Below are 12,760 nucleotides of genomic sequence, written 5' to 3'. Positions count from 1 at the left end.
ACTGCCTTAGCTGAGCGTTCTTTACAAATAATGGTTTATTTTTTCTCATGCAATGGCTGGTTTGCAAGCCAATTGCAATGTCTTTCTCTCTTAACCTTGTTTTGCTTGTATGGATGGGTGGGATACTGGTAAAGTCTACCTTGGGAGGGACGGTAGACTTCTCTACACACAATATCAAATGGATTCGTGAGATAAGGCAGTCAGAAAATTGACCATAGTACTACGGTTTAAAAATGAGCTTACAAGTAAATTTCAGTGTAAATTCCTTCTGTTATCAAAGACCTCTGCTATTATTTTATTATTCAATCTTTCCATTTTCAGACTTGAATTATTCGCTGAATCACTCGTTGAAGAACGCTGCCTCGAGTTGATAACATTATCAAACTGAGGCATCTATTAAAATCATACACTGCACTTTTCTTTCCTTTATACCTCCACCGTGCACCATAGCTAGCCTTTCCTTTACCCTCCCTTCCTTTCCTTAGCTTGACGTGAATGCTATAATTGAATGTCCTACTCACCGCAACCCCGCCCATCATTATCATCTACCTTACTAGGCAGAAAATCGAATCAGCGCCATGGTATTAAGCTCGCTCCAACTATTGCGTCCGCACGAATTATATCCACTCTAAGACGCCATGACCAAAAGATATGGTACTCGATCAGCGTAGTTCCTCGTAATGACCTACCTAATAGGAAGATAGTTCGCGCTCCCTACACAGTTTTTCGACGCTACGAAGACTTTCTGGCATTTTCAAATAAACTACAAGAGGTCGTTGGGCCCTCACCATCAGAAAGTTCAAAAATACCGAAATCGCCCCGAGCTAATAAATATAAGGCATTGGCTACAACGTTTATAAAAGACAGTGCAAGTCCCGTCGTGGCATTGCCAAGACTCAAATCTCGCATCGTCTCCTTCGTCACCAAACAAGATAGCTCACAACGACGGGAAGATCTCGACAATTTTCTAGATTCTTTATTCCGGCTGCCAGACCATTTACTCAAGTCACTGCCAGTTTTGGAATTTTTCGGCATTGACAAATCAGATATGGAACACAAAGTCAGCCATGATATGAATCTCTTATCGCCAGACAGTAGCTATCTCGACCTTGACTTGGCACCACACTCCTATGGTCGAAGACTAGGGTCGGTGCCATCTAAAAGTTACAGTATAATACCACCGCCAATGCTGTCTAGGTCTTGTTCTGCCCTGGCAGTAAAAGTACCCACATCAGCTGTGAAAAAGACAATTTCGAATCCTAATTTCAACCAAGACGCATATGTTCAATACAAGCCTAGCGAAAAAAATGTCAATGTGTCGTCAAAGTTATACAATAAGGCAGAACGGGCTCAGAAACGCTTCTTGTCAGCACCAAATCCACATAACACCCTTCATGTCCCACCAGCAAGCTATGTGGCGTCTGATCCTTGGGATGATCAGACATCAAACCCCATTCATTTTGCCTCCAAGGATGAAGTTTTCAACAGAACTGACTTGATAGTGCCAAAGGCTTATGCAAAGGAGTCTGTGTCTCCTCTTGAGATTGCAGAAAGCCCTCTGGCACCCAATCCAAAATTATCACTCTCAGCTCCTGCACCACGCAAAAAGTATACCCATCTCCAAAGGAATACACACTTTCCTAAAGCCAAAGAGGAAAGTACAAGAAAAAATATAAGAAATGAACCGCGGGATTCGGCTTTATTTGTGCCTTTACAACGCTGCCTCTCAACACCGATTCTGAATTGCTATGCGCAACCTGCGCAGGCCAGGAATATTCGAATCAAAGTTATCTATGATCTTGATAATATTATTATACTCCAAGTACCACGAAACATATCATTGCAGGAGCTTAAAAGTAGGATTGAGAGTAAATTATCCAACATCCACTTGCCAGCCAACGCCAAGGATTCCATGTCGCTGTTGTTCTATGGGAAGCAGAGGACGAGTCATGAAGACAGCCAAAGCTTACGTCCCAGTGACGCTTATAGCATAGCAAGCAGCAAGGAGCTGGTGTATGCCATGACGACCATGTGGAGTGACCTGGATAAGGTGACTGTGAGACTTACGATTGGAATGTTAACTGTTGGTTGACCCAATTGAGAGCATCCCCTTTCGTCCACCTCCTGGTTTGGTGGATTTTTGACTGGCCGAGCCTTTGAACAATGACCACCCCTTTTTTATCCATTTCGAGTATTTCATCTCATCCTATGCAAGTGACAAAAAAAAATGATATAATAAATGATTTCACTGTATGATAATGACTTTTTGCTAGAGATAACACTAAATAGGATCATGTATGCTATGGAATAAGATGAGGAGCCCGCTTAGCCGATATAATGTCAATACGTATGCTTCCATCCTCTCCTGAGATATCTAGGCGCATTTATAGCTATGAAACGGAAAGGGGGGTGATTCTGGTTGACATTAATTTTTTCCAAGCCAAGGAGCTCAGGATATAAAGAAGCTAGCTGGTGCTTTTTTAGCCCCGGGAGATTTTTCTTTCTCATCGAATAGACATTTCTTTGTAACATATCATGCCTTCACAACACCACTCATCAGAACGAGTCGAAATACAACCGACACTGTGCAGCAGCACGATTGCTCAAGATAGATTCAAAGTACGACGAGGGAATGATCGAGTAGCCAGCAAAGGCGCAAAGCCCAGTCTTCAGGATGGATTTACTGAGTTTCTGACTGCCGCCATTGATCGTGCCAGGGACAGCAGCCTTCTACAAGAAGACGATATCAAATCGTATGACCCAGCTGCTATAGTTGCTCTACCTAGACTAGCCCTGCTGGTAGCCATGCTAGAACACGATTGGCGCTGGATGAAATGGGAGCAAGACCCTCGATGGATATTAACAAAGAAAGAGGAACAAGAGGCAATCACATCCGGAAAGCATTGGTTCCGCAAACGGGAGCTTCAATTGCAGGAGCTGGCTTTAGAATGCCAAAATATATCATTTGACGACCGCCTTCAATTAGAACAGACTATTGTCAACGGACAAGGCGGAACTGCTTTCAAGAAAATTTGCAGTCTGGCTGATAATCTGATGATCAGCAATAGCAGCTTTTGCAAAATGATGCAATCAGCCATTGACGACTGGAAATTGAAGCAAACTGAAGATGAAGTAGAGAGTTTGTTGATTTAAAACCAACCCACCATACCATGACAACCCAGCCCAACACAACACAACGCAACGCAACCTTCATTATTCCATCTTCATATATGTAGAGTCACTGTCAATCAGTATTGTATTTTCACACAACTTATTTTTTCTCATCTATTCATTCATTTTGTACAATATTTTCTTTTTTGTTTCTCAACATGGACTTCAGTTCCAAGCATATGCATACAGTTCCAATATACCTATATTATCCGTTCGAACAATCCAGTTCTATCTTTTTGTAGTCCGTAGCCATTGCAAAAATCGTCAGCGCTACGTTCAGCCTTATTTTCAGCCTTTAGCCGTTTAATGCCAATAACAGTGCCATTTTTGCACATAGCATGGATGGATTGAGACTGAGCATCATAAGCGATGGTTCCAGGTTGAGCATTCTTACTGGATCTGGTCTTGAGCACTGACTCCTCTGGTAGGTATAAGTCATGTAGCTGGAGATTGATCCGCCGCGCTTTTGCATTCTCCCTTCCTTTCTCAGGAGGTACGGCAATTGTTGTCAGCAGTGGGTTCTATTCCAGCCATAATGTCAGTAAAGGTTGCGTCTTATTCGTTTTGCAAGTATATTGTTTCCTGTACCTGGTGACCTATGGCTCTGAAGATCGCCTCTATGTCGACCGCCTCCATTCCTTCAAAGTCAACATGAGCCAGCTCTTTCTTTATTTTTGGAGCTTTTGTGACTTTTGTCATATCTTGGACTGTAGCGTTTTTCTGTCGTGAGAGTAGATGTGAGTGTTACAGCGCAGCACGGCAAATGTAGCAGTCGCTATCACAGTCGCACCAACATACCTTTCGGCTCTCGAGGTCGCGAATTGTCTCCACCAGCAGCCGTACGCCTATAGAACTTAATCTATCACGTAAATCGTTGTATGATTTTGGCGGTTCCGTACTCAGATCCTGTGAAATGAATGTTAGCGTAGGCGAATTATCTCAATTGCGTGAACTGTAGGCCACCTACAATCTCTTCTTGGGCTAATATTCTACCGGCATCGAAAGCTTTCTCATCAAGTTCCTGCACCGTAATTCCTCCAACTTTATCTCTATTCATGATGGTATACTGTAGTGGCGAAGCTCCTCTGTAAGCCGGCAATAGCGAAGGGTGTACATTGACCGCTCCCAAGGGTAATGTTTTCAGAACATTTGGGGTAACAAAGTAGCCGAACGATACAACAACACCAAGATCAAATGGTGTGGGTGGATTCCATCCATTAAGTGTTCGGCCTGTGGATGGAGTATGATGAACCGGTATATTATGCTTTTCCGCGAACACTTTTGTAGCCACTAGCAAAACGAACAAAAGAGTGAGAAATAGATCTAGAGGCAAATCTGTTTCCATGATACATACTGGGCTTCAACACGCTCAACTTTCTTCCAGTCCTTCTGTCCGGTGATGTTACGAGCTCTATATGACTTATAACAGTACTGTCTCTTTCTGGTGGCGTCGGCATTAGAAGGCGTATAAATTGGGCTATCGAAAATGGCATCCTAAACAAACCTTTCTCTTCTAACAGTGCTTTCAGGTGACTTTCGGCGAATTCATCGTTTCCAAAGAAAAGTACTCGGTAACCTTGTTTGGTGGTAGTGTCGCTTTTCCATCGACGACCGTTAGACAAGAGTTGCAAACGTAAATAGCTAGAGCACGGAGACTGGGAACAGCAGCGTCAAGTTTAGTTGTCAAGAGTGGCACATTCATGCGAATCTTGGCAAGTCACTTACGTGCAGCCGCAGTTGATGCAGTCTCCCTATTGTAAAGGCATTCGCCAACATTCTAAATTCGCGTTCAGGTTCCTTTCGTCAAAAACACAAGTTACAAAAGTTGTCTCGACAATTTCAGTCAAGTGACAGTCACGACCCTGGAAATGCGAGCCAGTTTACGACGGCTGGTTGATTCATTTTCTTTATTGTCCTCTTTTCAGTTTGCAGTATTTTACAGAATATAGGCAGTATGATAACTAGTAATATATGATACAGTTTTTTTTTTAGAGTGATTGATGTTGCTAAATTCCTCTCCATGAGTTTGCTTTCTTGTCACGAAGTTTCATTGATCTTTCATGGTCCAGTGTTTCCTCAACAATTCTCTTCATACGTGGGTCATCCAGTCGTCGTTGAAGGCGGGTAAGCCTGGTTTCTGCCTTCTTCCTTACATCAATTAAAGCACTTGGAGCCTTTTCTTTCTTTCGCTTTTGGCCACGTTTAGTGCTTTCAATCGGGGTAAGTCCCTGCTGTCGCATGACATCGTTTTCCAGCTGTTCCCAAAGGGCAGGTTGTGCGGCTTTCACCGAAGAGAATACGGACTTATCCTTATCTTCCTCCACTTCTGGTGTCTCTTGTTCGCCTAAATCAACCATTGGTAACTTGGTTTTCGGATCCACCGGTCTACCAATTTCATCACGAGGAATAATTGGTCCATGAAATGGGCAAGTCACCAAATCTCTACGAGGACAAAGACTGCCGCTTCTTAAAGGGGCACGGCACGCCTGGATATAATTATGAGTATGTTTGCAGAGCAAATTTTACCAACATGCGATATACAAACCTTGATCTTCTCTGGCCACTGAGGATTGTAATAAACGGCTCTCATTTTCAAAGATTGTAATGTTTCATCCGACAGCTTATTTGCACCTTCGCCATCTCCCAGAAATCGATGGTGATATTCTATGAATATATGGCGAAACGTAATGAGAAGAGATGTATAACTCAGTTCGTCATTAATCGCAAAGACTTACCGAGGCCACTTTGGTTGAACTGCACATCTTGCTTGTCCCAATAGTAAAGGTCCTCTCCCCACTATAAGAAAAGAAGATACGAACATTCCTTAATGCACGGCTCAGGAATCACTAACACATTGTGCTGATACTCACCTCAACCACCGGTGCGACCTTCAAAAGCTCTATCGAAGAAATTAGTCGTTGAATAAATAAAATGGCATGCTATCTGCTCAAACGCAACATACCCTCTCGCTGAAGATCTGCCTTTTGCTTTCCTTTGTTGCCTGATGGTGAACTTTTATACTGGTCAGATATTATTGTTCACATGTAGTTTCCACCAACAAGGTACTTACTTTTCTCGGAGTCTGCCTGTTCTCTCTATTTGCGCTTGCAAAGGCGAAGTGTAAGTAGCATCTTCAGCCATATGTGGTTCGTGAGCTAATGGGAATACTCTCTGGACGGGTGGCAGTTTTTTCGATTTTACGACAGCACTTGGTTTATCTGACGCGACAGATGTAGAGGGCTCATCCAACGTAGGAACTTCAACTTCCTCGAAAAGGGCATCGATGTCTTCATCATCTTCATCGTCGCTATTCGCTTCTTTGTTGGCATTCTCAACTTGAGTATCAATACCTATTAAAGCGCTCTTACGAGTGGCGTCTCGAATTTCGTCTTTCAAGCTGATGATGGCTTTGAGAAGGTCATCTTTGGCCGCTGGATCCTGTAATGGCGAATGATGAGAGTCTTCTACACTTATGACAAACGCAAGAGTAAATGAAGTGTCACCTACCGTATATTCAATCTTCACCAAGTTTTTCAGCCATTCATTGATTTTAGTTAGATGCTTGGAGGTCATAATTTTGTAAGACTCTCGAAGTTTTTCGAATAAGATTTCATTGTCTTCAGACTCTTTTACGTCCTCCATAACATTGCCTTCAGACAGATCGATTTCAATGGTATAACGTGAAGAACCGAGACCATGAGACATAATGTTCTAATGTCAAGCATATGTTAGTGACTTTGATAGCGTGGTTACTAAAGATGAAAGCAGGACTCACATCTTTATAGGCATCTCCTCGGCTTAGTGCTTTGCCAGTTTCACCAGCCGCTCTCTCTTCATCCAGTGCCTGTTCTGCCTCAAATCTTGGGACCAGAATTTCAAAACAAGATTCCTACATTAGGTGGTTAGGTACGGATTCGAACCAGCAACCATCACTTCTGTTACGTACCATGTTTTTCAGGTTTTCTTGAATATCATCTTTTAGGTCTGCAACCTGTGTCTCTATATTTTGGAACCTCCGTTCATTTATTGCCTTCAACCTCACCTTTAACAACACAGCAAGCAAATTAGTGAATCGCATATACAAGGTACCAGCGAAGTAGAACTAGGTACGTACATCTTGTTGGGATCTTTGTGTGTCCCGACTTCTGATATCCCTCAAGCTCGATCCCTCAAAGTTAGCTTCACCGCTGGATATTAAATAATCGTAACCAATAGCCAAAGGTCGATAGCTCTCTCCGTATTTTTCGTACCACGTCTTAACCAAAGCAACGGCGAACTCTTTGAGTTTGGAAGCCACGTTACTAGGCGGTGGTAATGACTTTTGATGTATTCCAATAGTCAACTGTAGAAACTGCGGAAACTCTTCCGCAATCAGTTGTCGAAACTTGTGGGATCGTGAAAACAACTCTTCTACTAGCTGAAGGGCAGAATATCGAATCTATTATATAGTGATGAGTGTCAGACCCTGTCCAGTATGCTAATAGTTACACCTATTTCCTCAGTGACAATGCTCACCTGAGCTTGCTTCTTTCCCAGCTGTATAAAAATCAGCTCAACGGACATTTCAACAAAAGCTTCAGACTTTTTGCATATTCGTTTGATCTCCTTTAGTAGAGAAGGAAAAGAAAGAATCTCAGTTTTCATATGAATTCGGAAGGAGCTGTAAACCACTGATAAAGGTGCAAACCTTTAGTTTTTCATTATCCAGCGTCCATTCTCCAGTCTTGGTAATGTCGTTTATTAAAGATGCCAAATGCTCTCTAGCTTTCACATCCATGACAAACCTGCTACGGCTCCCGCAGCAAACTCTCAGTTGATATAATTGTAGACCAAAAAACTCCGATCCAGTTTCGGTCCAAGTGCTTGGACCAATTTTGCCGTCAAAGAAAAAAAAAATCTAGGATTCAGTTGCAATGGTCACGATTACGCCGTTGATTTCAAAGGCTCTAACGTCCACAGCCTACGATGTCAAATGGATACCTCATTCGGCTCGGCTATGTACAATTGGAGCCAGTGGTCGAGGTGCTGGAGTTATTTCGTTTTATAAAATGGAAGGAAAGCAATTAGTTCTGGCAAATGAGGTACAGCACCCACCTTTGTTCGTCGTTAAGCGTGTTGACGTACACAATAAATCGAAATTTAATGATTCCCCTGTCAATTATTCTCTGATAGACTGAAACTGGCTCTACCTTCCGATGCGGTACGTTCGCGGCATCCACCGGACACGCACGACACTTGGCTACAGGTAACTTTGATGGCAAACTTCAAATATGGTACGTGTCTGTGGTACTTTTTTTTTTAGGAGTTGTTGTACTAGACACTCATTTCGTTTATTTGCGTGATCAAAGGGATCCTGAGCGTCTTGAGATACCAGTCCTGTCCGCAAAAGGTCATGATCTTATAATAAATGCCATCGACGGCTATGGCCCCACATTTGCCGAAACCAAAACGACTGAGCTTTTGACTGGCGGAAGGGATGGTAGGGTTATATACAACGCCATATCAAAATTAGATCCAGCAGTATTATTTACGTAATCATTTCACCAGGCCAGGTGAAAGTATGGGATCTCAGAGCTGGACTATCCCCTACATTAGTGGTTCATCCAGGTAGCACAACTGCGGATGTGTGGTCCGTTGCATTTGGTAGGTATTCGTTTACTGCGATCCTTGGCAATCATCTGCTATGTACATTAACATCACATGCTTATGTTACTATTGGCAATTCAGCAAACAGTGGAACCATGGAAAGGATATTCGCAGCTGGATATGACAACGGAGATGTAAAAGTGTTTGATCATAGAGGAAATAGTTATGTATGGGACGTCAATGTTGGTTCAGGGGTAAGATACAGTCGTTCCGCAGTACATCTGTGTTCGCCGTTACAGATGGCAATCAGCTTAACGAATTTAATCTACTAGGTATGTTCTCTGGAATTCAGTGCCGCTGGCACAGACGTTGTTTTAGTGGCGGGCACACTCGATGGCTTTCACGTCATAGATCTAACGACTGGCAAAGTCAACAGCAATAAGGTAACATAAAGTGGTTGAACTCTTAGCTTTGCTTCCATATGTCTGACGACTCTCGTTTGATATAGCTGAATAGCACAGTGTGGAAGGTTCGACATGTGCCTCAACGTCCAAGTTACTATATGACAACCACTGGTGATGGTAGTCTATCTCTGTATCAACAAGGTGTAGGGTCCAAAGCTAATCTCAAGCAGACTGAGCATCCAATAGTTTCGTTTGATTGGAATGGAAGCAAAGAGGGACTCTATGCTGCTGTTTCGTTTGATCAACAAGTTCGTGTAGGCATAGTCAACTTCTAACGATATAGTTTGTACGATAATCTCTCATCAATGTATTCCCAAAACTTTGCCGTCTTGAAAAGAACCATCTTACTTACGATTACTGCATTATTTTCAAAAATATTAATAACAAGATAGACAGAATTAAACACCAGCCCAGAAAGTGTAATCGAGTAAAGCGAATAGCTCGCTAACCATATGGAACTTTTTCCCCAAAAGGAGTTTTCGGATGTTAACTTAGATTTTCTGAAAGTCTGCAAGTGAACATGGGCAAAATGGAAAATGGTTGGAAGCTGGAAAATATGCAATGTTGTTTCTCCACAAATGTTTACTCGCTAAAGCATCCCTTTGCGGTGTCCAGGTAAATGGCCCAAGTTCTGGGGTCAGCACTTTCTGTTACATCAAAAGAGCTGGGTGCGTAATTACGTGTGAAGCCAGTAAATTGAAAAACATTAGTTTGGCAACCTTTATACGACTTATTCCCTTGTGGGCTCCACGCTTTTCAAATATATGCAGTATGGTACAAAACTTCCCATGCGCTCATGCTTGGCTGTTGCGGTCATGACCATAACGTAATACAATTTACCCCGACCACCAAATTCCTTCACTAGGCAAGCTCGAACGATGCAGCGGTGATGTTGTGTATGAGAAACATGTGGACACACAAAATTTATGACCGTTTCAACGGCCATGAGCCGACATCAAGCCAGCGCACAAATGTTTTTTTTTTCAAGGTTCTAGAGCTAATTTATTTCAATCAGCGGTACATTTTCCAAGTGGTTCTTCAGAAGCCACATAATAAAAAGGCTTGGTGGAAGAACGGCACGTCCTTCCACTGGTACACACAAACTTCTGAAGCAAGGTGAGAACGTCAGAGAACCGGCGAATACCGGTGTTTTTGTGGAGTGCTCACCCTAACGAATTGGGACCAAAGCTTTTGGGATAACCGCCTTCAAGTTACACGTAGGGGTGAATCTGGCTGTACAGGCAAAAAACTAGGTTTACGATATATAATTCGGGCATATCCGAAGTCATGATAGGTAGATAGTGTTTCTGATATTTACATGAAAATGAAATGCAGAGTTATATGAATATGATCGCTTCGTTTGAATACCTGGGCTGACTTCGTGCATGAAGTCCGGGGGATGCACCTATTTGGCATAGCTGGTGCTATAAGCTCAGTGGTACACTTAATCACGGTCCATTGGCCATGAGGTCCAAAACGTGGTGCACTGCACACAGTGGCATTGAGGACACCATACAGAGAAAAAGTAATGTGATGTGAAATGGCGTTCTGTGCCTGTCACAAAACACGAAATGAGAAAAAACCTCAAAAATTTGACTTGTGTATTGTGATGGGCAGCCGCAAAGGGCTGAAATGAAAATTGACGCTAACGGGAAAGGAAAGCGAAGCGTTGCTTTTAGAGAGTCATGTAGAACAAGGTGCAGTTCCGCGGAAAGTAGCACTGCACAGTGATGACATCAAACCATTTCGGACAGTGTGGGGAAATGGAGTATGAGTATAAGGGAAAATGCACGAGGGGTTACCTGGCAAAAAGCCAAGCACTGCTAGTGCCAATAGGCTAAGATGTTCCCTTTCCAAGCAACTCTTATAATCGATATCGGAGGTCCTATTAATCTAGACGATCGGACAGTAGGGTAATTTACCCAGGCTTTTGGTCGTGCTGGAGTTGTTCGCAGCTGTACCATTGTGGAAGATGTGTAACTCGATAATCCGATCACCATCATCACATATAATAACAAAGGATGAATTGTGGACATAAACATTGATCTATTCACCACCACTTCATACGTATCTTCTCTTCCTTTCTCTTCCTTTCTCGCTTACGTGTCTTTATGCACTTTTCATCTTCTGTTCATTTTACTGGTTTCCCAAGCTATTATACTAGTGCCGCTGCTATGTCTGAAGGACGAGTCAAAACCGGGTCCGCTCATGGAAATAGCCACAATGAGTCCATCAACAATGTCTCATCTGCTAGTGACGCACTTGATGCTATGTGCTTGCTACAGCCATTTGAGTATCTACCAGGTCTTTATTATCCACCAAATAACAGCTTGGCTGAACCAGTAATGAATATGAATGAACCAAGCAACGTTAAGCAACAACTTTCTTATGTATGGACCGATAAATAGAAATGGGGTGTGGTGTGTATGGTAAACAACAATTATCTGACCCTTCACTCCCTTCTAGCAAATGCTTTCGCATATTTCTCAATGCACATATACGCCACTGGAAGCAATCGAGCAGGGCTCCTCTGCCCCACTGGCGGCGACCCCAATTCTAAATAGAGTTTCCCATAGTTCCATCTTCATCAACAGTTTTGAGCCATCGCTGGTTGTACAGAATTCGAAATCCGGTACCGATGCACTCAAAGAAAAGAAAAAGTCGGCTAAAGAACGTAAGGGGGATCAAAATGAAGCTGGTTCTTCATACCAGAGACACGTTTATGTCCTAAAAGCTTGCAAAACATGCAAAGCTGCCCATGTCGGTAAGAAATTCATTGAACGACGATGGGTTAACGCAGATCATTGCCATTTACGACAATTATGCTCATGCCTATTTCTTTCATCTTTCACTCTTTACAGCTTGTGATGTTGAACGTCCTTGCCAACGATGCCGTAGAATCGGCAAAGAAGATTCTTGTGAAGACGCCGAACGAAAGAAAAGAGGCCGTCCCTCTTTAGCCAAAACTGAAAACCGGCTTAAAGCTCAGGTTATTAAACACAACACCGACCACCCCAAATGTACAACGTCTATTAAAGACATTCCAATTAAATCACCCAACCAAGCTCAGTATCCAGAAAAATGGTTTCTGAGTTGGCAGCTCCCTTCGGCTAATAAATCTGCTGGCACAGATCAAAGTCGTACAGGACCACCATACCGTATTGCTCCATGCGATAACGGACCCACCATTGATGACCTTGCTATCAAGCATGAGTATCAGAGCAGCACCAACTACTCTTCGACTTCAAAGAGAAGAAGTCGCTCACTTGAAATATACGACCATCATTCTACATATCAGCAACCACGCAACAACCCTTACCATCAAGTAGATACACAAGGTACACACAATGTCTCCGATGCCTCTTACAGAGTAAACGGTTCGTATAGACAAGGATATGACGCTGAGCGATGGCTTTGCTACCCTGAGGGTCAAAGTCAACCATATCTGTACTATTCGCAACCTACATCGCCATGGACACCAACATTTCCAGTAGAAAGGAACGCTACACATTCATCCACACATGCTCATTTTCAATAAA

The 12,760-nt window shown here is 42.8% G+C and overlaps 6 protein-coding genes across 6 annotated transcripts; 4 read left to right on the top strand and 2 right to left on the bottom strand.

The window, feature by feature from the left end:
* Positions 1-508: 508 nt before the first annotated feature.
* Positions 509-2,092, top strand: K450DRAFT_200268 (uncharacterized protein; the record flags this gene model as incomplete). Its single annotated transcript, XM_051584627.1, has 1 exon — positions 509-2,092. One exon carries the CDS (start codon positions 509-511, stop codon positions 2,090-2,092), a length of 1,584 nt encoding a protein of 527 aa, XP_051443435.1.
* Positions 2,093-2,535: 443 nt separating this feature from the next.
* On the top strand, positions 2,536-3,153 carry K450DRAFT_272845 (uncharacterized protein; the record flags this gene model as incomplete). The annotated part of the gene is made up of 1 exon (XM_051593065.1): positions 2,536-3,153. The coding sequence occupies one exon, from the start codon at positions 2,536-2,538 to the stop codon at positions 3,151-3,153; it is 618 nt and encodes a 205-aa protein (XP_051443434.1).
* Positions 3,154-3,221: 68 nt separating this feature from the next.
* Positions 3,222-5,009, bottom strand: K450DRAFT_246755 (uncharacterized protein). Its single transcript, XM_051589963.1, has 7 exons — positions 4,897-5,009; positions 4,676-4,826; positions 4,526-4,612; positions 4,139-4,461; positions 3,970-4,077; positions 3,760-3,891; positions 3,222-3,692 (listed from the first exon to the last, which is right to left on the bottom strand). The coding sequence occupies exons 1-7, from the start codon at positions 4,945-4,947 to the stop codon at positions 3,372-3,374; spliced, it is 1,173 nt and encodes a 390-aa protein (XP_051443433.1). The 5' UTR covers positions 4,948-5,009; the 3' UTR covers positions 3,222-3,371.
* Positions 5,010-5,177: 168 nt separating this feature from the next.
* On the bottom strand, positions 5,178-7,948 carry K450DRAFT_272843 (uncharacterized protein; the record flags this gene model as incomplete). Its single annotated transcript, XM_051593064.1, has 12 exons — positions 5,178-5,657; positions 5,717-5,835; positions 5,907-5,967; positions 6,042-6,070; positions 6,134-6,183; positions 6,242-6,609; positions 6,679-6,882; positions 6,947-7,060; positions 7,118-7,213; positions 7,286-7,609; positions 7,687-7,776; positions 7,859-7,948. 12 exons carry the CDS (start codon positions 7,946-7,948, stop codon positions 5,178-5,180), a joined length of 2,025 nt encoding a protein of 674 aa, XP_051443432.1.
* Positions 7,685-9,649, top strand: K450DRAFT_246733 (uncharacterized protein). The gene is made up of 7 exons (XM_051589962.1): positions 7,685-8,252; positions 8,344-8,444; positions 8,520-8,650; positions 8,719-8,808; positions 8,884-9,011; positions 9,090-9,200; positions 9,266-9,649. Exons 1-7 carry the CDS (start codon positions 8,085-8,087, stop codon positions 9,494-9,496), a joined length of 960 nt encoding a protein of 319 aa, XP_051443431.1. The 5' UTR covers positions 7,685-8,084; the 3' UTR covers positions 9,497-9,649.
* A 1,683-nt stretch (positions 9,650-11,332) lies between these two features.
* On the top strand, positions 11,333-12,759 carry K450DRAFT_272841 (uncharacterized protein; the record flags this gene model as incomplete). The annotated part of the gene is made up of 3 exons (XM_051593063.1): positions 11,333-11,611; positions 11,688-11,985; positions 12,083-12,759. 3 exons carry the CDS (start codon positions 11,333-11,335, stop codon positions 12,757-12,759), a joined length of 1,254 nt encoding a protein of 417 aa, XP_051443430.1.
* Position 12,760: the final 1 nt, after the last annotated feature.

The sequence above is a fragment of the Umbelopsis ramanniana genome, assembly GCF_025399195.1.
Source record: "Umbelopsis ramanniana AG unplaced genomic scaffold K450scaffold_38, whole genome shotgun sequence".
NCBI lineage: Eukaryota > Fungi > Mucoromycota > Umbelopsidomycetes > Umbelopsidales > Umbelopsidaceae > Umbelopsis > Umbelopsis ramanniana.
This window is presented reverse-complemented; position numbering and strand designations above follow the sequence as displayed.